Source organism: Dendrobates tinctorius, unplaced genomic scaffold (assembly GCF_039654945.1).
Source record: "Dendrobates tinctorius isolate UK_male_01 unplaced genomic scaffold, ASM3965494v1 ptg000158l, whole genome shotgun sequence".
Classification (NCBI taxonomy): Eukaryota; Metazoa; Chordata; class Amphibia; order Anura; family Dendrobatidae; genus Dendrobates; species Dendrobates tinctorius.
Genome location: NW_027361825.1, coordinates 193,927 through 219,190, shown reverse-complemented (window position 1 = coordinate 219,190; position 25,264 = coordinate 193,927). Strand labels below are relative to the sequence as shown.

The 25,264-nt window shown below is 44.5% G+C and overlaps 1 protein-coding gene across 1 annotated transcript in view; it reads right to left on the bottom strand.

The window, feature by feature from the left end:
* The window catches only part of LOC141051712 (HLA class II histocompatibility antigen, DR alpha chain-like), a 171,663-nt gene extending 146,712 nt beyond the window's left edge, over nucleotides 1-24,951 (bottom strand). Inside the window, exon 1 of the mRNA XM_073548696.1 lies at nucleotides 24,832-24,951. Within this exon, the coding sequence (XP_073404797.1) occupies nucleotides 24,832-24,841 (10 nt within the window). The 5' untranslated portion in view covers nucleotides 24,842-24,951. The remainder of the gene's footprint in view (nucleotides 1-24,831) is intronic.
* Between the last annotated feature and the right edge of the window lie 313 nt (nucleotides 24,952-25,264).

The following is a 25,264-nucleotide window of genomic DNA, read 5'->3' as shown; positions in this document are numbered from 1 at the left end:
AAAAATTGGGGGTGAAAAGATCATTTTTGTGGAAAAAATATGATTTTTCAATTGTACGGCTGTACGTTATAAACTTCTGTGAAGCCCTTGGGAGTTCAAAGTTCTCACCACATATCTAGATAAGTTCCTTGGGGGGGTCTAGTTTCCAAAATGGCGTCACTTGTGGAAATGTGTTTAGGCACATCAGGGGCTCTCCAAACGTGACATGGCGTCCGATCTGAATTCCAGCCAATTTTGCGTTGAAAAAGTCAAACGGTGCTCCTTCCCTTCTAAGCTCTGCCATGCACAGAAACAGTGGTTCCCCCCACATAACAGGTATCAGCATACTCAGGACAAATTGCACAATAACTTTTGCAGTCCAATTTCTCCAGTTACCCTTGGTAAAATAAAAAAAATTAGACCTAAAGTAATTTTTTTGTGAAAAAAAGTTAAATGTTAATTTTTTTAAACATTCAAAAAATTCATGTGAAGCACCTGAAGGGTTCCCAAATTGTGCTGATGTAAAGTAAATATGTGGGAAATGTTATTTATTAAGGTATTTGTGTGCCATATCTCTCTGATTTAAGGGCATAAAAATTCAAAGTTGGAAAATTGCGAAATTTTCGCCAAAGTTCCGTTTTTTTTACAAATAAACGTAAGTTATATCAATGAAATTTTACCACTAACATGAAGTACAGTATGTCACGAGAAAACCAGGTCAGAATTACCGGGATCCATTAAAGCGTTCCAGAGTTATTACCTCATAAAGGGACAGTGGTCAGAATTGTAAAAATTGGCCCGGTCATTAACGTGCAAACCACTCTTGGGGGTTAAGGGGTTAAAACACACTTCCCAGAAGCCATAAGGCCTGAGTGGGGACCAGTGATCAAGTTGATGGCCGCTAATTAACTGCCTATCCCAGTCGCAGGGATGGCATGAATGCAGATTAAGGTCTGTGGTAAAGACCTGGGCCGCAAGGGAGTGGTGTTAATTGCGGGCAACCCCGTGCAAGGACATACTGTCACACTAGAAATGAATGTCCACAAAGAGTTTGGAAGTCTTCTTATTAATGAGTCTCCAAACGCTTTCTTGGAACAATGGAGCCCACGTACGCCACAAAGGAGAGTGTTTCAGCAATTGATCAGGACGGCCCAGACACAAGAGGTATCATGTGAAGGAAAGTTATTGGGAAAAGTGATCATTCAGGCTACAACCAAACTAGACTTACCTCCGGGTCAAAGTGTGCTGTCTTTACGTGTCCGAGCTTGCATCCCGCTGGAGGGGGTCGAAGTACAACTAGAACCAGCTACTGTGGAAAATCTACTGTCAGGGTTCTTAGTAGCCAGAACGTTAGCTACTGTGCATGATGGAAAGATGCCTGTGCGGTGTGTACTTAAGGGAAGACACTCTGACGCTTACCCCCAAAACGAAATCGGGCAAATTGTAGGCATGCCAGAAGCGTTGATACCCTCACAGGCCATCCATTTAAAGGTAAAAAGAGAAGATCCATGGACAGTAGCTGTGGAGACAGCCCCTGTGTTCAAACCCCAATTACAGAGAAAGGGGCGTCACATCTTAGAACAAGCCTGAGCTGAGTTGACACAGTTTACACCGCAGCAGGTGGAGCAGGTGGAGGCCTTACTGGGACGTTACAAAGACGTGTTCGATCGACATGAGGATGACTTCGGCTGTACGATTGCCATCACACATGAGATTCCAATGGGTAATGCTGCGCCTGTGAGAGAGCGTTATTGACAGATTCCTCTGCAAATGTACCAGGAGGTAAAAGGAATGTTCACACAAATGCTACAGAATGGTGTCATCCAAGAGAGAGCCAAAGCCCATGGGCTGCACCCATTACCCTAGTGTGAAAAAAAGATGTTACTCTGCGGTTCTGTGTGGATTATCTCAAATTAAATGCCTGCATGGTGCGAGATTCATATCCAGTACCCCATATTGTAGAATCTTTGTCCGCTCTGGGGAAAGCAAGATACTTCTCCACTCTAGACCTGGTTAGCGGGTACTGGTAAGTGCCGATGTCAGAATACGAACGAGCGAAGACGGCCTTTATACTACCTATGGGCTTGTACAAGTTCAACAGAATGCCGTTCGGATTGGCTAATGCTCTCGATACTTTTCAGTGACTCATGGAACGATGTTTCGGAGATGTAAACTTTGAGGCCACTTTCATCTACCTGGATGATATAATTGTGTTCTCCCCCACGTTCGAAGAGCACTTACAGTGCCTTGAGCAAGTACTCAGCCTCCTCCAGAAACATGGGCTGCAAGTGAAACCATCTAAATGTCACCTGTTCCGCACCCAGATTGAGTATCTGGGGCATGTGGTCTCCGCAGAAGGCGCCCGTCCCATGAGAAGATTGCGGCAGTGCAAGACTGACCTACCCCGAGAACCGTAAAGGATGTTCGAGCCTTCTTAGGGCTGACTGTGCATTATCGATGGTTCGTGAAAGACTTCACCTACATTGTGAATCCGTTATTAGAACTGTTGAAAAGAGTACCGGCAGGAGCAAAAAGATTCAGTGGGGAGAGCGCCAGGAGAAAGCGGTCCAAGCCTTGAAAATGGCTCTGACAGAAGCCCCGGTCCTGGCCTATGCTGATTTTTCTCTACCCTTCTGTCAAGGACCACGTACCAGTTACTATTATCTCAGGTCCGTACAGGTCCTTTTAGGTGCGCAGACCAGTGGGGCTTGCAGCGTCCAGGGAAGAAGCAGAAAACAGACATGTACTCTGCAGAGCAGGACCTTGCATCATGTGACCATCTCGAGGCGGGACCAGGGCAAAGCCAACTTCAGGAAACCTGGACAATAGAGGACCGAAGCAGGGATCCACCAGACCATGGGGAGGTAATGTAGGAGGAACTACAGGGCGCTTTACGGTATACCAAAGAGTAGTCAAGGACAGGCCAAAGAGTCAAAAAACCGAGAAGGCAGTAAACGGTACCAGAGGGAAAGGCAGAAAGGGAAATACAAAAACCACGCAGAAGTCAATAACAGGGCAGACAGGCAAACAGTACAGAATCAGCAGTCAAAAGAGCAACGAGGATACAGACCGGTTCAAAACCAAGATAACATATGAAACACAAGCACAATGACACAGACACACAGGGGTCAACTAAACTCAGCCGAGGCAAAAGTATAACCTACAAAGATTGGAACCACAGGGAGGCTATATAAAGCCCTCCCTACCTCAGAGGGAGGCTCACAGCAATAACTCCTGGTGTACCTACTAGAACCAATACACAGACCATGAAACTTTCATTCTCCATACAGATGGGAGCTTACATGGGATTGGCGCTGTACTGTCGCAGATCCAAGGTGGAAAAGAGAGGCTGATTACCTATGCGAGTCGTTCTCTCCATGGCTCTGAACAGAATCCAAACAACTACAGCTCGTTCAAACTAGAATTGTTGGCAATGGTATGGTCCATGACAGAAAAGTTTGCAGAATACCTTTCCGGGTCTGAGGAACTGGTGCGCACAGACAACAACCCACTGGCCCACTTGGAGAACGCAAAGGGGCTCTGGAGCCAGGGCCGGCTCCAGGTTTTTGAGGGCCCCGGGTGAAAGAGTCTCAGTGGGCCCCCCCTTTAACACATACCACGATTCATGCCGTGTGGCATCCGTGGTGCCGGCCAAAAACGGACTTGTCTCCGTGTGGATCACACGGACACGCATGTGATCCACACGGACACACGCTCTGTCACAAAACACGTTCATATGAAGGAGATTATTGATTAGTAGTGTACGTATGAAAGAAAGATGAGAAAGAAAAAACAGAGAGAGAGAACAGAAAGAGAAAAAGAAAGAACAGAGAGCAAGAAAGAAAGGGAAAGAAAGAACAGAGAGAAAGAAAGGAAGAACAGAGAGAGAAAGAAAGGACAGAGAGAAAGAAATATTATAGAGAGAAAGAAAGAGGGGAAAGAAAGAACAGAGAGAAACAGAAAGAAATAGGGGAAGAAAGAAAGAAAGAACAGAGAGAGATAAAGAAAGAAAGAGAGGGGAAAGAAAGAGCAGAGAGAGAGAGAAAGAAAGAAAGAGGGGAAAGAAAGAACAGAGAGGGGGAAAGAAAGAACAGAGAGAAAGAAAGAGTGGACAGAAAAGGAAAAGAAAACAGAGCGAAAGCAAGAACAGAGAGAGAAAGAAAGAAAGAGGGGAAAGAAAGAAAGAACACAGAGAGAAAGAGGAAAGAAAGAACAGAGAGAAAGAAAGAAAGAAAGAGGGGAAAGAAAGAGAAAGAAAGAACAGAGTGAAAGAATGAACAGTGAGAAAGAGAAAGAAAGAGGGGAAAGAAAGAACAGAGAGAGAAAGAAAGGGGAAAAAGAACAGAGAGGGAGAGAGAAAGAAAGAGGGGAAAGAAATAAAGAAAGAACAGAGAAAGAAAGAGTGGACAGAAAAAACAACAGAGAGAAAAAAAGAAGGGAAAGAAAGAAAGAAAGAAAGAAAGAAAGAAAGAAAGAACAGAGTGGTAAAAAGAAAGAAAGAGGGGAAGGAACAGAGAGAAAGAAAGAGGGAAAAGAAAGAAAAGAAAGAAAGAAAGAAAGAAAGAAAGAGGGGAAGAAAGAAAGAACAGAGAGAGAAAGAAAGATGGGAAAGAAAGAAAAAACAGAGAGAGAAAGATAGAACAGAGAGAGAGAGAAAGAACCGAGAGAGAGAGAAAGAGAGGAAAGAAAGAACAGAGAGAGAGAAAGAACAGAGAGAAAGAAAGAAAGAAAGGGAAAGAAAAAGAACATAGAAAGAAAGAACAGAGAGATAGAGAAAGAAAGAACACAGAGAGAAAGAAAAAAAAGATTAGAGAGAAAGAACAGAGAGAGCGAGTTTTAAAGTGCTCTGTTGTGAGTTCATTTTCCCCTTCACCATTGAGGTCTGATGAACTCCCTCTTCTGGTGAAGCAAGGTAGTGAGGCTGATTACCAAACACATGGGTATGATGATGATGACTGGGTGATGGGAATTGCTGACTGGATATAAGACAGCCGACGCCCTTCTGCCTTGCTGGTGATCTCTCTGAAGGATTCTAGGAGACCAGTCTGATTCCTGCTCCTCAAAAGCTAAGTTTTTTCTGCTCTGCTTTTTGCATTTGTGTTCTGTTTTGCTTTTCCTTGTTTTTTCTGGATTCCTCCATTCCCTGCTGGGGTGAGCTGAATTCCTTTTTGCTCTGTCTTCAGAAAATACCTGAGTGCTGATATAGTCTTTTTGAAGCCTAGCGTCTTCAGGGCCTTTTTCCCTATCAGCCTGTTGGCCCTTGTTTTGATAGGGTTTTTGGCGGATTGCAGACAGCAGCTTTTCTATCCTGTCCTATCTAGTTAGCTTGGGCCCCATCATTTGCTCAGCCTATCTTTCTATCTGTGTGAGTGTTTCTTCATCTTGCTTCACCGTCATTATATGTTGGGGGCTGCCTATTGCTTTGGAGTCTGCTCTGGGGCAGTTTAGATTTCCCTTTCTGTCTTTAGGCTATGTAGTTCTCCAGCTGTGATCGAGGGGTCTAGGGCACCGTAGGAACCCCCCACGGCTACTGCTAGTTGTTGATAGGTTCAGGGGTCTGCAATCCGATAGCTGCCAACTTCTCTTGTTTTCTGGACTTAGCTAGTATTTCTGTTTCTGCCTCCTACGGTGACTCAATCATAACATTCCTCCCTGGGGCTCCGTCGTGTACTCCTGTGTCCGCGGGAAAAGTAAGCTCCCGGCTGGGGCAGTCTCTCTCTCAAAATCGAGACTGTCCCACTGGATCCGGGATGGTTGGAAGGTATGAATGCTCCCCACCATACACATCGCACACGCACGGCTCCGCACACCTCATACACACACAGTTCGGGTTTGTAGGCCTCGTACACACAAGGCTTCGCTCCGTACACCTTGTACACACACGGCTTCACTCCGTACACCCCATACACACCCGGCTCTGCTCCACTCTGTAAACACATGGCTCAGCTCCGTACACTTTGTACACACGGCTCCGTTCCGTACACCTCGTACACGCACAGCTCCGCTCTGTACACCTCGTACACACACGGCTCTGCTCCGTACACCTCGTACACACACGGCTCCGCTCCGTACACACGTGGCTCCGCTCCGTACATCTGGTACACATGCGGCTCCACTCCTACCTCGTACACATGTGGCTCCACTCCCCAAACCTCGTACACATACGGCTCCGCTCTGTACACATCGTACACATCCGTCTCCGCTCTGTACACCTTGTACACATACGGCTCTACTCCGTACACCTTGTACACACGCACTCCGCTCCGTACACATGCGGCTCCGCTCCGTACACCTCGTACACACGCGGCTCCACTCCGTATACCTCGTACACACGCGGCTCTGCTCCGTACACCTCATACATACGCAGTTCTGCTCCATACACCTCATACACACACTGCTCCCAGCTCCGCACCGTACACCTCGTACACACATGGCTACACTCCGTACACCTCGTACACACATGGCTACGCTCCGGTACTCCTTGTACACACGCAGCTCCACTCCGTACACCTTGTACACACAAGGCTCTGCTCCGTACATAAACAGCTCTGCTCCGTAACACACAGCTCTGCTCCGTACACACACAGTTTTGCTAAGTCCCCCTGTAAACCCCTCCTGACCCCACACATAAATTTCCCTCATCCAGCACCATGATGACCACCAGCACAGCAGCGTCCTGCATACACTGAGGTCCCTGATCAAGTGACTCCCTGACTCCTCCCCTCCTGTGACCTCAGAACAGGTCCTGTGTGCACAGAACAGCCTGGGACGTCATTGCAGGCTGCAATGGGACTCTCTGGGAGGGCAACTAGCCGAGGATGGGGTCGGTGCATGGGGGCGTGGAGGCGGGTATCGTAGACAGCGTGAGTGGACCCCCCGTCTCGCCAGGGCCTTGGCACTTGCCCGTTTGCTGACGCCGGCCCTGCATGCCAGCTTATATCTGTGTGTGCTCGAACCCTGGCCAGTTTACGGCTGTTTTATTTTTGGGAGCTGGCTGTCATTTTGCTTTAAATACACCAGTATCTAGCCCACAAAATAAAAAAGTCCACACATTCATTGTAGTGGTACCTCTGTGCCAGATCATATCTGTGTGCTCAAACTCTGGTCAGTTTACGGCTGTTTGATTTTTGGGAGCTGGCTGTCACTTTGCTTTAAATACACCAGAATTTAGACCACAAAATAAAAAAAGTCCACACATTCTTTTTAGTGGTACCTCCGTGCCAGATCATATCTGTGTGTGCTCAAACTCTGGCCAGTTAACAGCTGTTTGATTTTTGGGAGCTGGCTGTCACTTTGCTTTAAATACACCAGTATCTATCCCACAAAATAAAAAAGGCCACACATTAATTGTAGTGGTACCTCTGTACCAGATCATATCTGTGTGTGCTCAAACTCTGGCCAGTTTACGGCTGTTTGATTTTTGGGGGCTGGCTGTCACTTAGCTTTAAATACACCAGTATTTAGCCCACAAAATTAAAAAGGCCACACATTCATTGTAGTGGTACCTCCGTGCAAGCTCATATCTGTGTGTGCTCAAACTCTGGCCAGTTAACGGCTGTTTGATTTTTGGGGGCTGGTTGTCACTTTGCTTTAAATATACGAGAATTTAGCCCACAAAATAAAAAAGGCCACACATTCATTGTAGTGGTCTCTCCATGCCAGCTACTATCTGTGCGTGCTCAAACTTTGGCCAGTTTATGGCTGTTTGATTTTTCGCCAAAAAAAATAAAAATTAATAAGGAATACAGTCTGTTATCTCAGGCAGAGGCCTGGTGTATCTGTGGTGGAAAAATCTTTGCTTGGCAGGCCTACAGTACTTACCACATCTAATTGTTCTCCAAAGACATCCATTTGTAGGCAGCTTTTTACCTCTTTCATTACTCCATTTAAAATGGTCAAGGCAAGGGACTGGGAAGTGGACAAGATGCTGATGGTGCATTCAGAGGATGAGGCTGTGGCAAAGCTGACAGTGGGCAAAGACCCACATCTTTGCGATCGAAATTCCTCTCCCAGTTTCTAGGGGACTGCACCACAACACTATTGAAGTCAGAGCAGTGTGAAACGGTTGTTGATTGGATAGTGGATGATGCTTCAAGTCACTTAGCCACCACCACCATGTCTTCCACACTGTCAAGTCTGAGTAGTCATGAGTGTGGACTGGATATTACTCACCCTGATCCTCCTTCCTCCCACCATGCCGAGTGCCCTGAGACAACTGATGCCACACTCAGACACTCAGAAAAGCTGTTCAGTCATCCATTTGTAGATTCATGCCTCTCGCCCACTCCACTTGAAGCGGGGCAAGATGATATTCCATGTAGCGATTCACAAATCTTTGAGCAGCCACGGTCACCTGAGTAATGAGACACAATTGCAGGAAAGTCAGGAGGAGGAGCAGGGTGCGGATGTGGAAGACGAGGTGGTGGATGATATAGTGACTGACCCAACCTGGCAGGAGGACATGCAGAGCAAGCAAAGCAGCACACATGGGGAAGGAGGCATATCACCCCAACAGGCAGGAAGAAGCAGTGTGGTGGTCGCAGACAGAAGGCGTGAATCCGTTCCCTGTCACACCAACATTCAAAGTGTTAGATCTTCCAGAGTCTGGTTATTTTTTAAGGACTCTGACGATAACTCCAAACAGGCCATTTGCAGCACTTGCCGTGCTCACATCAGCAGGGGTAGTAAAACTACTAGCCTGACCACCGCTATCATGATTGGGCACATGGCAGCAAAGCACCCGACTTTGTGAGCAGAACCACAGGCTCCAGGAACACTGTCTACAGGTGACAACACTTCTTCCACTGTTTTGCGTACATGCCAATCCCCAGTTCCACGTGCCTGTGAACATGCCTCGAGCCCTGCACCTGTTGTTGCCCACAGTCAACCAACACCATCATCAAGCCCGTCCATGTCTTTGTCCCAGCCCAGCCTTCAGTTATCTATACCCCAGTCATTGGAATGTAAGCGGAAATACCCAGCCAATGCACCACAGGCCACAGTACTTAATTTGCACATTTCTCGTCTGCTTGCACTCGAAATATTGCCTTTAAGGCTCGTGGAGATGGAAGCTTTCCGCAACTTGATGGTGGCGGCCGTCCCAAGGTACTCGGTCCCCAGTCGCCACTATTTCTCCAGTTGTGCCATACCGGCATTACACCAGCATGTGTCCCACAATATTACGCATGCCCTCAACAATGATGTTACTGGTAAAGTTCACCTAACCATGGACACGTGGACAAGTGTCAGTGGGCAGAGACGGTACATCTCACTGATGGCACACTGGGTTAATATAGTGGAAGCAGACACCCTGTCAAAATTTGGGATGGAACACATCCTTCCCACGCCGAGGATTGCTGGCCCTATGTCAGTCAGGGTTGCCCCTCTTCTTCAGCCTCCATCTCTGAAATGAACACATCAGTCAGAATCTGGAAGCACTGCAGCACTGCCTCAGCCAAGTGGCAACAGGCTGTGCTGAAGCTAATCTGCATAGGTGACAAACCACACAATGCAGAAGAGTTGTGAACTGCACTGAAGGAGCAGTCAGATACTTGGCTGACACCGCTGAACCTACAGCCAGGCATGGTCGTGTGTGACAATGGCCGGAACCTGGTGGCGGCTCTGAGGCAAGGTCAGCTCACACACGTACCTTGCCTGGCCCATGTGCTTAACCTCGTGGTTCAACGTTTTCTCAAAAGCTACCCAGAGCTCCCTGATCTGCTGTTGAAAGTACGTCGTATGTCTGCCCATTTTCAAAAGTCAGCAACAGCTTCGGCAGCCTTTGCTGGGCTTCAGCAGCGTTTGCAGCTTCTGCCTCACCGACTGGTGGGTGATGTCCCCACGCTTTGCAACTCTACACTGCATATGTTGCAAAGGATTTGTGAGCAGAAGAGGGCAGTTGTTGAGTGCCAGCTTCAACAAGGCCATCGATATTCAGGTCAGGCACCACATATAAGACCTCAGGAGTGGACATGGATGTCAGACATATGTACCGTCCTCCAGAACTTTGAGGACTGCACCAAGATGGTGAGTGGGGATGATGCCATAATTAGTGTCACCATCCCGCTTTTCAGCATTCTGAAAACCTCTCTGCTCACAATAAAAGAAGATGCATTGCAGGAAGACCATGAGGACATTGATCTAGGAAATATACCGGGTGACTACACTCAGCCCAGCCTCATGTCATCACAATGTGGATTGGTAGACAATGAAGAGGAGGAGGAGGAAGAACAGGAGCTACTTTCATGCGCTGTAGACGGTGCTACAAGGACAGCTGTCATACCGTCTATTCATTGGGGATGGCATGAGGACAGGGAGGAGGAGTATGAGGAGGAGGAGGACACCATGGTCAGTCATCCTGTTGGTGAGGACATGGAAGGCATGTCTGTTAGTAGTTTGACACGCATGGCTGACTTTATGTTGCGCTGCGTTTCCCGTGACCCTCACAACATAAAAATTTTCGGGGACACTCATTACTGGTTGGTTATATTTTTAGACCCACGCTACAAGGAAAATTTTCAATCTCTTATTCCAGAGTCAGACAGGGGTCTAAAAATGGTGCATTACCATAGGGCCCTTGTATCGGAATTAATAAAAAAATTCCCATGTGAGAACGCTGGCAGCAGACGTCAGAGTTTGCTGCACAGCTAAGGAGTCCAAGCGAAAGAGACAGAAGTACAACCCAGATCAGGCAGGGGAACAATAGCTAAGTTGTGGGAATATTTTCTCCGACCCTCCCATCGTGCCACCACAGAGGCAAGGGGTACTGTCACAAGAAGTTCATTGTTTAGGAAGATGGTGAAGGAGTACCTTGCAGATCGTACAAACATCCTCCGGGATTCCTCTGTGCCTTTTGGTTTTTGGTTATCCAAGCTGGACACGTGGCATGAACTGGCTCTCTACGCCTTTGAGGTCTTGGTCTGCCCTGCTGCTAGCTTTCTGTCAGAGTGGGTTTTTAGTGCCGCTGGGGGAATTATAACAGATAAGCGCATCCGCCTGTCAACTGACAATGCTGACAGGCTGACCCTTATCAAAATGAACAAGGGCTGGATTGGGCAAGACTTCTGTACACCTCTAAATGAAAACACCAAAATATAACCTTAAATGCATTGTCTTTTTTGGAGAGGTGTATTCTCAGGGACTTCTTTACAACAACAATCTATCCGCTTCCTGAGTTGGTCTGTTTGTTGTTAGCCTCATCATCCACAACCAGTAGAACACCAGGGCGAAGGGATTGCGTGATGCAAAAGTAACTCAATTTTTAGCAAGGGGGTTATATAATATTTCTATTTATCACTGTCTCTGAGCTGTTGCTAGGGCCAAACCTATCTCGCCGAACACATTGTGGCTTAATATCTATGAATCTGTGTTCGCCCCTCCATTTTGTTATTTTCTTTCATATGTGGCTTCACACTTGTAATTTAGTAGCTTAATTTCACTATGATTTCTCATTATGTCTCCTCATTTTTCACAGCTACATGACCAGGGTTAACGTGTTCTGTGCTGCTACAGGCAGTCCAATTTTTGGCAAGGGTGTCCATGAAGCCCATAGCCTATTTTTAAAAAAAGGTAACCCCCATTGAGGAATTGTTTGTCAGGTCATGCATTGCATTGCAAGTCTCAGAAAACCAAACCCCTACATTGGGCCTACTTTTTAACTTGGTTTCCAGCAATGTCTCTTCCTTATCTCCGATTAGATGACTAGGGTGAACATGTTCTGTACTGTTCTAGGCTGGTGACTTTTGAGCACTGGGGGCCGTTATGGCAATAGTATATTTTGAAAAAAAGATACCCCCCATTGGTGAAACCACATCCTTGTTGGCAAAGACTTCACAACATTTGTGTACCTTAAAGAGCTCACTTGAAAACATCCTTTTTGTGTTGCCTGGTTGCTTACATTGGACAAGGGGGGCTGTGATGGCAATAGTATATTTTTAAAAAAGGTACCCCCCCATTGGTGAAATGTTTGTCAGGCTATGCACTCCTTTACAAGTCTCAGAGACCCACACCCCTACATTGAGCCAACTTTTTAACTTGGTTTCCAGCAATGTCTCTTCCTTACCTCCGACTACATGAGCTGGGTGAACGTGTTCTGTACTGTTCTAGGCTGGTGACTTTTGAGCACGGGGGGCCGTTATGGCAATAGTATATTTTGAAAAAAGATACCCCCCATTGGTGAAACCACATCCTTGTTGGCAAAGACTTCATAACATTTGTGTACCTTAAAGAGCTCACTTGAAAACATCCATTTTGTGTTGCCTGGTTGCTTACATTGGACACAATACACTTCATCTAAATTTGCTAAAGCAATGCTGTTAGTTTGGCTCATTAGTTCATTACAAATATTTATTTGTCCACTATATTTATATCCTCGAGAGCCATGACTTTGCCTGCATCAAATTGTAAGAGACGAGTTCAATGCAAAACAGGGATGGCTGAATGCTTGTAGATGCAGAGGACTTCACTTAATCAATTTTTGAAAAGATAAGTTCTATGGGTGAGACTGCATGTTCCTTCTTTACTGGACTATAAACTGGAAGAACTAAAAAAATGATCTTATTATCTCAAAATTACTTTCTTGAAAGTCTCTGTGATCATCTATGGTGTCTCCAATATTTACTCCGCAGCTGAAACGAAAAGTTATGGAAAATTTAGCATGGTCACACTTATGTTTTCGAACATCTTCACATTAGTGCACTCCTCTCTTGTATTTGATGAATACATAGTAGATGCTGATTTTGACATTAATTGGCTGTAGATCCTGGGAAAGTTGATTGTAATGATTCTCCCGAGTACTCAATGGGTAAAGCTTGTGTTTGTATTGAAAGGCTGAATAAACATATGATTGCTGTTGATCGTCATCTTCTCCTTAAAATAATGCCTAATACGGGGTCCCATCAGACCATAAAAAATAAAGAAATTTTTGTTGCCCAACAATATATTGATTCCTGCTCTCACCATATTGTCGGGTTTCCAGAAGCATTTGCAATTACAGGAAGGCTTTGACAGCTTGAGGTTTCAGGGTACACTTTAACCCCTTCCTGACATGAGACGTACTATCCCGTCCATGGGACCCGGGCCCCTATGCCCATGGACGGGATAGTACGTCTACCGCGATCAGCGGCGCCCACGTGGTGAGCACCGCTGATCGCGGCCGGGTGTCAGCTGATTATCACAGCTGACACCCGGCACAATGTGTCAGGGGTGGTCACGGACCGCCCCCGACACGTTAACCCCTTGCACACCGCGATCAAACACGATCGCGGTGTACCGGGAGTTAAAGGGAAGCATCGGCAGGGAGGGGGCTCCCTCCGTGCTTCCCTGAGCCCCCCACGGCAACGCAATGTGCAGCGCTGCTGCGGGGGACTCCTTTCCTCCAGGCCCCCGAATCCAAGATGGCGACGGGGGCCTTCGGGGGCCTGCAGGAAGCTGGCTTCCTCAGTGCCTGCAAAGCGCAGGCAAGAGGAAGTCTTCTTCAATGCCTGTGACAGATTGCTGATCTGTCACAGTGATCTGTGATGTGACAGATCAGCAATCTGTCACAGGACAGTGATGTCCCACCTGGGACTATGTAATAAAGTAAAAAAAAAAAATTAAAAAAAAGTGTAAAAATAATTTTAAAAAAATTGCCAAATAAATTAGTAAAAAAAAAAAAAAAAATATTCCCCAATAAAGTCATTTTTTGAAAATATAAAAAAAACCAAAACAATAAAAGTACACATATTAGGTATCGCCGCGTCCGTAACGACCCGCCCTATAAAACTGTCCCATTTGTTAACCCCTTTAGCGAACCCCTTAAAAAATAAAAAAAAACGAAGCAAAAAATAATGATTTATTATCATACCGCCAAACAAAAAGTGTAATAACGCGCGATCAAAAAGACGCATATAAATATCCATGGTACTGCTGAAAACGTCATCTTGTCCCGCAAAAAACGAGCCACCACACAGCATCATCAGCAAAAAAATAAAAAAGTTATAGCTCACAGAATAAAGCGATGCAAAAATAATTATTTTTTATATAAAATAGTTTTCATTGCATAAAACCGACAAAACATAAAAAAACGACCTAAATGAGGTATCGCTGTAATCATACTGACCCGAAGAATAAAACCGCTTTATCAATTTTACCGCACGCGGAACGGTGTAAACGCACCGCCCCAAAAGAAATTCATGAAACGCTGGTTTTTGTTCATTCTGCGTCCCAAAAATCGGAATAAAAAGCGATCAAAAAATGTCACGTGCCCGAAAATGGTACCGATAAAAACGTCAACTTGTCCTGCAAAAAATAAGACCTCACATGACTCGGTGGGTCAAAATACGGAAAAATTATAGCTCTCAATATGTGGTGATGCAAAAACTATTTTTACAGTAAAAAGCGTCTTTCAGCGTGCGACAGCTGCCAAAAATAAAAACCGCCATAAATAGTAAATCAAACCCCCCGTTATCACCCCCTTAGTTAGGGAAAAATAATAAAATAAAAAAAATGTATTTATTTCCATTTTTCCATTAGGGTTAGGGCTAGGGTTAGGGTTAGGGTTGAGATTAGGGTTAGGGGTGTGTTGGGGTTCGGGTTGGAGTTAGAATTGGGGGTTTCCACTGTTTGGGCACATCAGGGGCTCTCCAAATGCAACATTGCGTCTGATCTCAATTCCAGCCAATTCTGAGTTGAAAAAGTCATATGGTGCTCCTTCCCTTCCAAGCTCTGCCATGCGCCCCAACAGTGTTTTACCCCCACATGTAGGGTATCAGCCTACTCAGGACAAATTGCAAAACAATTTTTGGGGTCCAATTTCTCTTGTTACCCTTGGGAAAATAAAAAATTGGGGGCAAAAATATCATTTTTGTGGAAAAAAATGATTTTTTTATTTTCACGTCCGAGCGTTATAAACTTCTGTGAAGCACTTGGGGGTTCAAAGTGCTCACCACACATCTAGATAAGTTCCGTGGGGGGGTCTAGTGTCCAAAATGGGGTCACTTGTGGGGAGTTTCAATAGTTTAGGTACATCAGGGGCTCTCCAAACGCACATGACACCCGCAGACCATTCCAACAAAGTCTGCATTCCAAAATGGCACTGCTTCACTTCCGAGCCCCAACGTGTGTCCATACAGTAGTTTTCTCCCACATATGGGGTGTCAGCGTACTCATGACAAATTGGACAACAACTTTTGGGGTCCAATTTCTCCTGTTACCCTTGGGAAAATGAAAAAAATGGGGACTAATTGATCATGTTTGTGGAAAAAATACGATTTTTTTATTTTCATGCCCGGGCATTATAAACTTCTGTGAAGCCCTTGGGGGTTCAAAGTGCTCACCACACATCTAAATAAGTTCCTTAGGGGTTCTCGTTTCCAAAATGGGGTTATTTGTGGGTGTTTCCACTGTTTAGGTACATTAGGGGCTCTCCAAAGGCAACATGACACCCGCAGACCATTCCATCAATGTCTGCATTCCAAAACGTCACTACTTCCCTTCCGAGCCCCGACGTGTGTCCACACAGTAGTTTTCTCCCACATACGGGGTATCAGCATACTCAGAACAAATTGGACAACAGCTTTTGGGGTCTAATTTCTCCTGTTACCCTTGGGAAAATAAAAAAAATGGCGACTAAAAGATCATGTTTGTGGAAAAAATACGAATTTTTTATTTTCACGCCCGGGCGTTATAAACTTCTGTGAAGCACTGGGGGGTTCAAAGTTCTCACCACACATCTAGATAAGTTCCTTAGGGGGTCTAGTTTCCAAAATGGTGTCATTTGTGGGGGGTTTCCACTGTTTATGTACATCGGGGTTTTCCAATCGCGACATGGTGTCCGATCTCAATTCCAGCCAAAAACGTCAAATGGCGCTGCTTTCCTTCCGAGCTCTGCCATGCGCCCAAATAGTGGTTTACCCCCACATGTGGGGTATCAGTGTACTCAGAACAAATTGCACAATAACTTTTAGGGTGCTGTTACCCTTGGAAAAATAAGAATTGAGGGTGAAAAGATCATTTTTGTGGAAAAAATATGATTTTTTAATTGCACGGCTTTATGTTATAAACTTCTGTGAAGCACTTGGGGGTTCAAAGTTCTCACCACACATCTAGATAAGTTCCTTAGGGGGTCCAGTTTCCAAAATGGTGTCATTTGTGGGGGGGTTTCCACTGTTTTGGTACATCAGGGGTTTTCCAATCGCGACATGATGTCCGATCTCAATTCCAGCCAAAAACGTCAAATGGCGCTGCTTCCCTTCCGAGCTCTGCCATGCGCCCAAATAGTGGTTTACCCCCACATGTGGGGTATCCGCATACTCAGGACAAATTGCACAATAACTTTTAAGGTCCTGTTACCCTTGGGAAAATAAAAATTGGGGTGAAAAGATCATTTTTGTGGAAAAAATATGATTTTTTAATTGTACCGCTGTACGTTATAAACTTCTGTAAAGCACTTGTGGGTTCAAAGTTCTCACCACATATCTAGATAAGTTCCTTGGGGGGTCTAGTTTCCAAAATGGGGTCACTTGTAGGGGGTTTCCACTGTTTAGGTACATCAGGGACTCTCCAAACGTGACATGGCATCCGATCTGAATTCCAGCCAATTTTGCATTGAAAAAGTCAAACGGCGCTTCTTCCATTCTGAGCTCTGCCATGCGCCAAAACAGTCGTCCCCCCCACAAATCAGGTATCAGCGTACTCAGGACAAATTGCACAATAACTTTTGCAGTCCAATTTCTCCTGTTACCCTTGGTAAAATAAAAAAAATTGAACCTGAAGTACTTTTTTTGTGAAAAAAGTTAGATGTTCATTTTTTTTTAAATATTCAAAAAAATTCCACCTAAAGGGTTAATAAACTTCTTGAATGTGGTTTTGAGCACCTTAAGGGGTGCAGTTTTTAGAATGGTGTCACTTTTGGGTATTTTCTATCCTATAGACCCCTCAAAGTGGCTTCAAATGTGATGTGGTCCTAAAAATAAAATGGTGTTGTAAAAATGAGAAATCGCTGGTCAACTTTTAACCCTTATAACTTCCTAACAAAAAAAAATTTTGGTTCCAAAATTGTGCTGATGTAAAGTAAACATGTGGTAAATGTTAGTTATCAAGTTTTTTGTGTGCCGTATCTCTGTGATTTAAGGGCATAAAAATTCAAATTTGGAAAATTGCGAAATTTTCAAAATATTTGCCAAATTTCCATTTTTTTCACAAATAAACGCAAGTTATTTGAATGAAATTTTACCAGTAACATGAAGTACAATATGTCACGAGAAAACAATGTCAGAATCACCGGGATCCATGGAAGCGTTCCAGAGTTATGACCTCATAAAGGGACAGTGGTCAGAATTGTAAAAATTGGCCCGGTCATGAACGTGCAAACCACCCTTGGGGGTGAAGGGGTTAAAAATATTTTTAGATTTTTTTTTAACTGTCTCCTGTCCACAATCACGTTAATCAGACAGCATTGTTGCTTCTTCTCAAGAGCTTTAATGAAAGCATCCATAATTTTCTTGCACATTAGTTTGGTGATTTTGGACGATTTTACTGAATCTGTATCACTATTATTGGCCCAAATTTGTTGTTTTGTTTCGGCAACAGTTCTGAAGTGTTATCAAATTTTGTTGGAACAGATGCAGATTCTTTGTTTCTTTTTCCTTACAGGCAGTCCAATTTTTGACAAAGGTGTCAATTATGCCCAGAGTGTAGTATTTAAAATTGTGTACCCCCCATTGGGAAGTCGTTGACAGCCCATGCACTGCATGTATGGGCATTATAAGTCTAAGAGACCCGGTCCTTTACCTTGAGCAAATTTTTTTAATGATACGGTTTCAAAGTCTACCTGTTATCTTCGACTACATGACCAGGGTAAATGTGTTCTGTGCTGTTTATGGAAGTACAATGTTGGGCAAGGGTGTCTATGATTATAATAATAATTTTGTTAAAAAGTTCCCCACCATGGGGAAATGTTTGTCAGCCCATGCACTGCATGTATGGCCATTACTAGTCTAGGAGAACCGGTTCTTTACATTTGGCCTACTTGTTACTGAGGCCTTCATCACTGTCTCCTCCTTAACTGCCAATAGATGACCAGGGTGAGCGTGTTCTGTCTGTGCTGTTATAGGCAATACAATTTGGGGCAACTGTGTCTGTAATGACAAGAGTATATTTTTAACAAAGTTACCCCCCATGTGTAAACCATATTCTGGTTTGAAAAGACTTCCGAACAGTTCCGTGCTCTAAAGACCTCACTTGTAAAGGTCCGTTTTTTGTTGACTGCTTGATCACATTCGACTCAATATACTGCATATAACTTTGCTAATGCAATGCTGCTAATGTGGCTCAGTAGCTCAATAGAAATATATCTTTTGCCACTATATATTTGCCCTTTTTAAAAGACATTACTTTGGCTGCATCAAATGGGAAATGTTTAATAGAAAAATGTGACAGCTGATTGCTTGTAGATGCAGAATACGTGATGTAATCAATTTTGGCTGAGATAACTTGTATGAGGGAGACTGCATGTTACTTCTTTCTGGGATAATAAACAAGAATAATAATAAATGCTCTTTTTATCTGTAATTTTTTTTTTTTAAAAAAGAATGTCAGATCATCTATTGTGTCTCCAATATTTACAACACAGCAGAACGTAACCGTTATGGAAAATTCGAGCATGGTCACAGTTATGTTTTAGAACATCTTCACATTCTTGCAGTTCTCTCTTTTATTTCAGGAGTACATAGTAGAAGTTAGTTTTAACATCACTTAACTATAGATACTGGTCAAGAAGATTGTCATGATTATCCAGAGTACTCAATGGGTTAAGCTTAAGTTTTTCTACAAAGGCTAAATAAAGATATGATTGCTGTTAAGAGTGTAGTGTGAATATAGAAATGGCTATTTTGAATCCATATTGAAATATACAGAATGCATTCAGACAATTACATGGCTGCATTTCTACTCAAACACTTACAGATGTGACAGATAATGCTCACAGTGACATAATCTTGAGATCTGTTTGTTTATTCACTTCACAAACAGTTCTAAGCGTCTATATGTTTGTTGTTTGTCAATGTAAAACCTTAAGGTTTAATTAACCTGTATCTGTGGTGGTTTTATCAAAATTTTTGTGGCTTTTATATTCTAAGGGTTTATGGACCCTCATCTGATGACTCCATGATATCTCAGTTTCATCCGACCTTGAAAGCTGGCCACTTCAAGGGCTGGGTGAAACTAGAGTTATTACATAGTGTAAATCATTATATAGGACCAGAGAAACATGACTTAAGCCCCCATCACACACAGCAATCTCGCTAGCGAGATTGCTGCTGAGTCACAAGTTTTGTGACACAACAGTGATCTCACTAATGAGATCGCTGTGTGTGACACCTATCAGTGACTGGCCCCCCTGCCTGGTATCGCTGATCATTGTGGAAAGCCCTGGACATTTTTTTGATTTTTGGTCTCCCGCTGGCCCACACCCATCGCTGCGGGTGATAGGTGGGAGAGCAACAATCAGCGAGCGGGAGCTGGTAACCAAGGTAAAAATCGGGTTTCTAAGTGCCGCGCAGCATTTAGAAACCCTCTGTGTACCTTAGTTACCAGCGTGCAGGGAGCTGGTAACCAAGGTAAACATCGGGTTTCTAAGTGCCGCGCAGCACTTAGAAACCCGATGTTTACCTTGGTTACCAGCTCCTTGCACCAGCGCACTGGTAACTAGGGTACACAGCGATGCGCCCGCTCGTCATCGCTGGTGCTGATCGCTGGTGAAGCTGCCTGTATGGCAGCTCACCAGCAATCATGTAGCGCCACACCAGCGATCCTGACAAGTTCATATCATTGTCAGGATCGCTGGTGAGTCGCTATGTGTGACAGGGTCCTAAGACAGAAGCCAAAACTGGGGTACCTGTACATGTACAGTGTGTTCATACCTTCATAATTGGGGACGCCCAGGCAGTGTACGGAATCGCCTAGGGGTTCTCTGTCTTGGTGTTGCTTCTCTGATATTCCAGACGGATGATGTTTAACCCATTAATGTCCAATGACGGACACAGTCCGTCATTAGACATATCCCCTGCTTTGATGAGGGCTCCGGCGCTGAGGCCGCATCAAAGCCGGGACATGTCAGCTGTTATGAACAGCTGACATGTGCCCGCAATAGGCGCGAGCGGAATCGCCGTCCGCCCGCGCCTATTAACTAGTTAAATCCCGCTGTCAAAGCTGACAGCGAGCATTTAAATAGCATTTCCGGCCGCCGGGCCGAAAATGACCTCATCGCCGACCCGTCACGTGATCGGGGTCGGCGTCATGTTGCCTGGACAACCAGAGGTCTCTATGAGACCTCTATGGTTGTTCCAGGCATATGGCTTTCAACGCCACCCGGTGGTCGGCGCTGAAAGCACAGGAGTAAATTTGCTACATATGGGCGATCTGCTCATCGCCCATATGTAGCATAGCCAATTGGGTTGCGCATGCTTCTAGCCTCCTATGGAGGCTATTGAAGCATGCCAAAAGTAAAAAAAAAAAATGTTTAAAAATAAAGAAAAATTAAAAAAACCTAAAAGTTCAAATCACCCCCCTTTCGCCCCTATCAAAATAAAACAGTAAAAAAAAAATCCCACATACACATATTAGGTATCGCCGCGTTCAGAATCACCCTATCAATAAAGAAAAGCATTAACCCGATCGCTAAACGGCGTAGCGAGAAAAAACTTCAAAACGCCAGAATTACGGTTTTTTTGTCACCAAGACATTGCATTAAAATGCAATAACATGCCATCAAAAGAACGTATGTGCACAAAAGTGCTATCATTAAAAACGTCAGCACGGAAAAAATAAGCCCTCACCCGACCCAAGATCATGAAAAATGGAGACGCTACAGGTCTCGGAAAATTGCACAAATTTTTTTTTTTTTTTTTTAGCAAACTTTGGAATTTTTTTCACCACTTAGATAAAAGAGGACATAGACATGTTTGGTGTCTATGAACTTGTAATGACCTGGAGAATCATAATGGCAGGTCAGATTTAGCATCTAGTAAACCTAGCAAAAAAGCCAAGCAAAAAACAAGTGTTGGATTGCACATTTTTTGCAATTTCACCGCACTTGGAATTTTTTTCCCGTTTTCGAGTACACGACATGGTAAAACCAATAGTGTCATTTAAAAGTACAACTCGTCCCACAAAAAAATAAGCCCTCACATGGTCATATAGACGGAAAAATAAAAAAAAGTTATGGCTCTGGAAAGAAGGGGAGGGAAAAATGAAAATGCAAAACCAAAAATACCCCTGGTCGTTAAGGGGTTAAAAGCCTCTTGGTGATGATGTAAGTATACTGTATGTAGTTCATCTATAAAACATGCTGATAGGGAATCTAGATTGTGAGACCCATCGGGCACAATGATGATAACACTGGTCAACGCAATTTTTCTGGCAAAAGGTTTTAAAACATATTTTAAGTGAATTTTGGTTGCTGATTACGAATATGAACTCCGTTTTTGGCTATCACATCAGGATTTCGAGATATTTTTGATGAAAATTACTCCTATCGAACTTTTTTTTTATGATAAAAACACATGATTTTCGGTAGTACATTTTGTATATTTTTAACCAAGGAATAACAAAGATTACAAAGTCTATGTACAGCAAATCAAATATACTTACAGAATTAAAGTACAAAATATAAAAGCACATATATATGGCACACAGATGAATGGCAAATGGCGGTTATTTGAACTTTCTTTTCTTGGCTGATCTGTGATGTACAGCTTCTGGGTTGTCTCTCATCAAGCTCCAGCAATAGTCAGCCATCATATGTGAGTCCCACCGGCCTTGATAACGTTCTTCCATTGTTTTAATGTCCTGATGAAAACGCTCCCCTTGTTCCTCGCTCACATCCCCAAGGTTCTCTGGAAAAAAGTCCAAATGGCTGTGTAACTAGTGAATCTTGATACTCATTCTACATCCAAGATTTTGCAGACTCATTAGTAGCTCTTCCACCATCTCTTCATAGTTGTCTGCTTTCTTATTCCCTAGAAAATTCTGCACCACATTACAAAATGCACAAAATCTTTCTTCTGTCTCATTCATTGATGTGATAAAATTTGGGTCTCTCATAAGTGTTCTTATTTGAGGTCCATCAAATATTCCAGCCTTTTTCTTCTCTTCACTAAGACCAGGAAAAGTTGAACATATATAGTTAAAGCATTCTCCACTGTGATTGAGAGCTTTGACGAACTGCTTCATCAATCCAAGTTTTATGTGCAAAGGAGGAAAGACAATGTTCTTCCTATCTACTAGAGGATCATGGATGACATTCTTATCGGCAGATGCCAAACTCTGTCGCTGAGGCAACCGTATAAACCGGCATTTTTCACACACTACTTATATTTTTCATGGAATTCATGAAAATGGACTATATACCTATAGCGCAAAAACGTGATGTGATAGCGAAATTATAAGATCAGATTTGATCAGATTTGAATTCAGCTCCCTCAAATTAGTCTAAAACTGTTCTTAAAGGTGCCATCCAAAAAATTGAAAAAATGTAAAGCATTAATGTTTACATTTTCTTAAAAAATATTATCATTTGTTTTTAATTTTGCAAAATATGAAAAATAATTTTAAAAAGTTTGGCATTTCCACTTGTTAACACTAGGGGGAGCAGCTACTGAAATCTGGCACAAAAACCTATGACATCTAGGAACACAGTGAGCAGCCATTTTGATGGGGCCTGCAAAGTTACTGACTGTCTTTGCATGTAAACTCTGGATCAGAACAGCCATCAATCAGCCTGATCCAGACTTTGCAGGCAAAGACCCCATTCCCCTCCTCAGATCCTGTCCTGGCGATGTGTGAAAGCGAGGCGACAGGCGCAGTCCGGGGTGACGCTGGGAAGCAGGATGGGGAAATGTAGCCATTCAGTAGCAATAAAAATGAGACCCCTCTCTTCAGCTGCTTCACCAGCCCTCCCCTGACTGCACCTGACTATTACCCCCCTGACCCATGTGCAGGTGCTCAGCCAGAACCACCCTAGAATGGGTCCCCTTTTAGCAGATAATACTGCCATAGTGTTCTCACATAATACCGCCATATACTTCACACATAATGCCGCCATATAGTTCATACCACCATGTAGATCACACATAAAACCAGCAGGGTGACAGCAGCACAGAGTATTTCAGGAGAGCAGTATCACATGGGATAGGATTAGATACACGGCTCAGCAGGCAGCATCACACAGGAGAGGATTAGATGCACGGCTCAGCAGTCAGTATCACACAGGAGAGGATTAGATACACGGCTCAGCAGGCAGCATCACACAGGATAGGATTAGATACACGGCTCAGCAGTATCACACAGGAGAGGATTAGATACACGGCTCAGCAGGCAGCATCACACAGGATAGGATTAGATACACGGCTCAGCAGTATCACACAGGATAGGATTAGATACACGGCTCAGTAGGCAGCATCACACGGGAGAGGATTAGATACACGGCTCAGCAGGCAGTATCACACGGGATAGGATTAGATACACGGCTCAGCAGGCAGCATCACACGGGAGAGGATTAGATGCACGGCTCAGCAGGCAGCATCACACAGGAGAGGGTTAGATGCACGGCTCAGCAGTCAGTATCACACAGGAGAGGATTAGATGCACGGCTCAGCAGTCAGTATCACACAGGAAAGGATTAGATACACGGCTCAGCAGACAGTATCACACAGGATAGGATTAGATACACGGCTCAGCAGTCAGTATCACACAGGATAGGATTAGATACACGGCTCAGCAGTCAGTATCACACAGGATAGGATTAGATACACGGCTCAGCAGTCAGTATCACACAGAATAGGATTAGATACACGGCTCAGCAGTCAGTATCACACAGGATAGGATTAGATACACGGCTCAGCAGTCAGTATCACACAGGGGAGGATTAGATACACGGCTCAGCAGTCAGTATGACACGGGAGGATTAGACACATGGCTCAGCAGACAGTATCACACAGGATAGGATTAGATACATGGCTCAGCAGTCAGTATCACACAGGATAGGATTAGATACACGGCTCAGCAGTCAGTATCACACAGGATAGGATTAGATACACGGCTCAGCAGTCAGTATCACACAGGGGAGGATTAGATACACGGCTCAGCAGTCAGTATGACACAGGGGAGGATTAGATACACGGCTCAGCAGACAGTATCACACAGGATACGATTAGATACACGGCTCAGCAGTCAGTATCACACAGGGGAGGATTAGATACACGGCTCAGCAGTCAGTATGACACGGGAGGATTAGACACATGGCTCAGCAGACAGTATCACACAGGATAGGATTAGATACATGGCTCAGCAGTCAGTATCACACAGGATAGGATTAGATACAAGGCTCAGCAGTCAGTATCACACAGGATAGGATTAGATACACGGCTCAGCAGTCAGTATCACACAGGATAGGATTAGATACACGGCTCAGCAGTCAGTATCACACAGGGGAGGATTAGATACACGGCTCAGCAGTCAGTATGACACAGGGGAGGATTAGATACATGGCTCAGCAGACAGTATCACACAGGATAGGATTAGATACACGGCTCAGCAGGCAGTATCACACAAGACAGTATTACAGATATGCCCACACTGGTGAAACTTCCAGCCCCCCCCAATTATACACAAGACTATGGGCTGTATAAGTCACTGTCCTCCTCAGACAGCCATAAAAGCTGTCATAAAAGGGAAGGTGTCAGATTACCGGAGATCACTGGGGCTGTGTGTGAGGAGGCGGAGACAGAGCAGAAGAACACAGTAGAGCAGGAAGCACAGGGCCGAGCCTGGAGTAAGCAGTACAGAGGAGCATAGATGAAAGTCACCCGCACTCACCACTCTCCATCCTCTGGCTCCAGTGAGCGCTTCTCTCCTCTGCTGACCACCTTCTCCATATCTTCAGCCTCTCCTCACAACACAGGACCTGTTATGCCACAAGTGGTCCTGTGATAGAGGGAAAGTGGAGCTCAGCAGATATCACTGGGCTACAGTAAAATGGCGCCCAGCCACACCTACAGCAGTGAATGGTGCAGCCCACAGGGGCGTGCCCAGTTCTCTGCTAATGAGGCTGCATGGTGGGTCGGGAGCCGACCGCAGTCTCCTATGTCCAGGGACGGCCATATTTGCAGACTGTATGAGTCCTCCACAGATCTGCAAATCAAGATGGCAGCGCCCAGTGGCTACATTAAAACATTATTACAAACAAACCATAAATCCTGGTTAGTACAACATTTGCTGAAACAACATGTTTTGTAAGGCTAGTTTCACA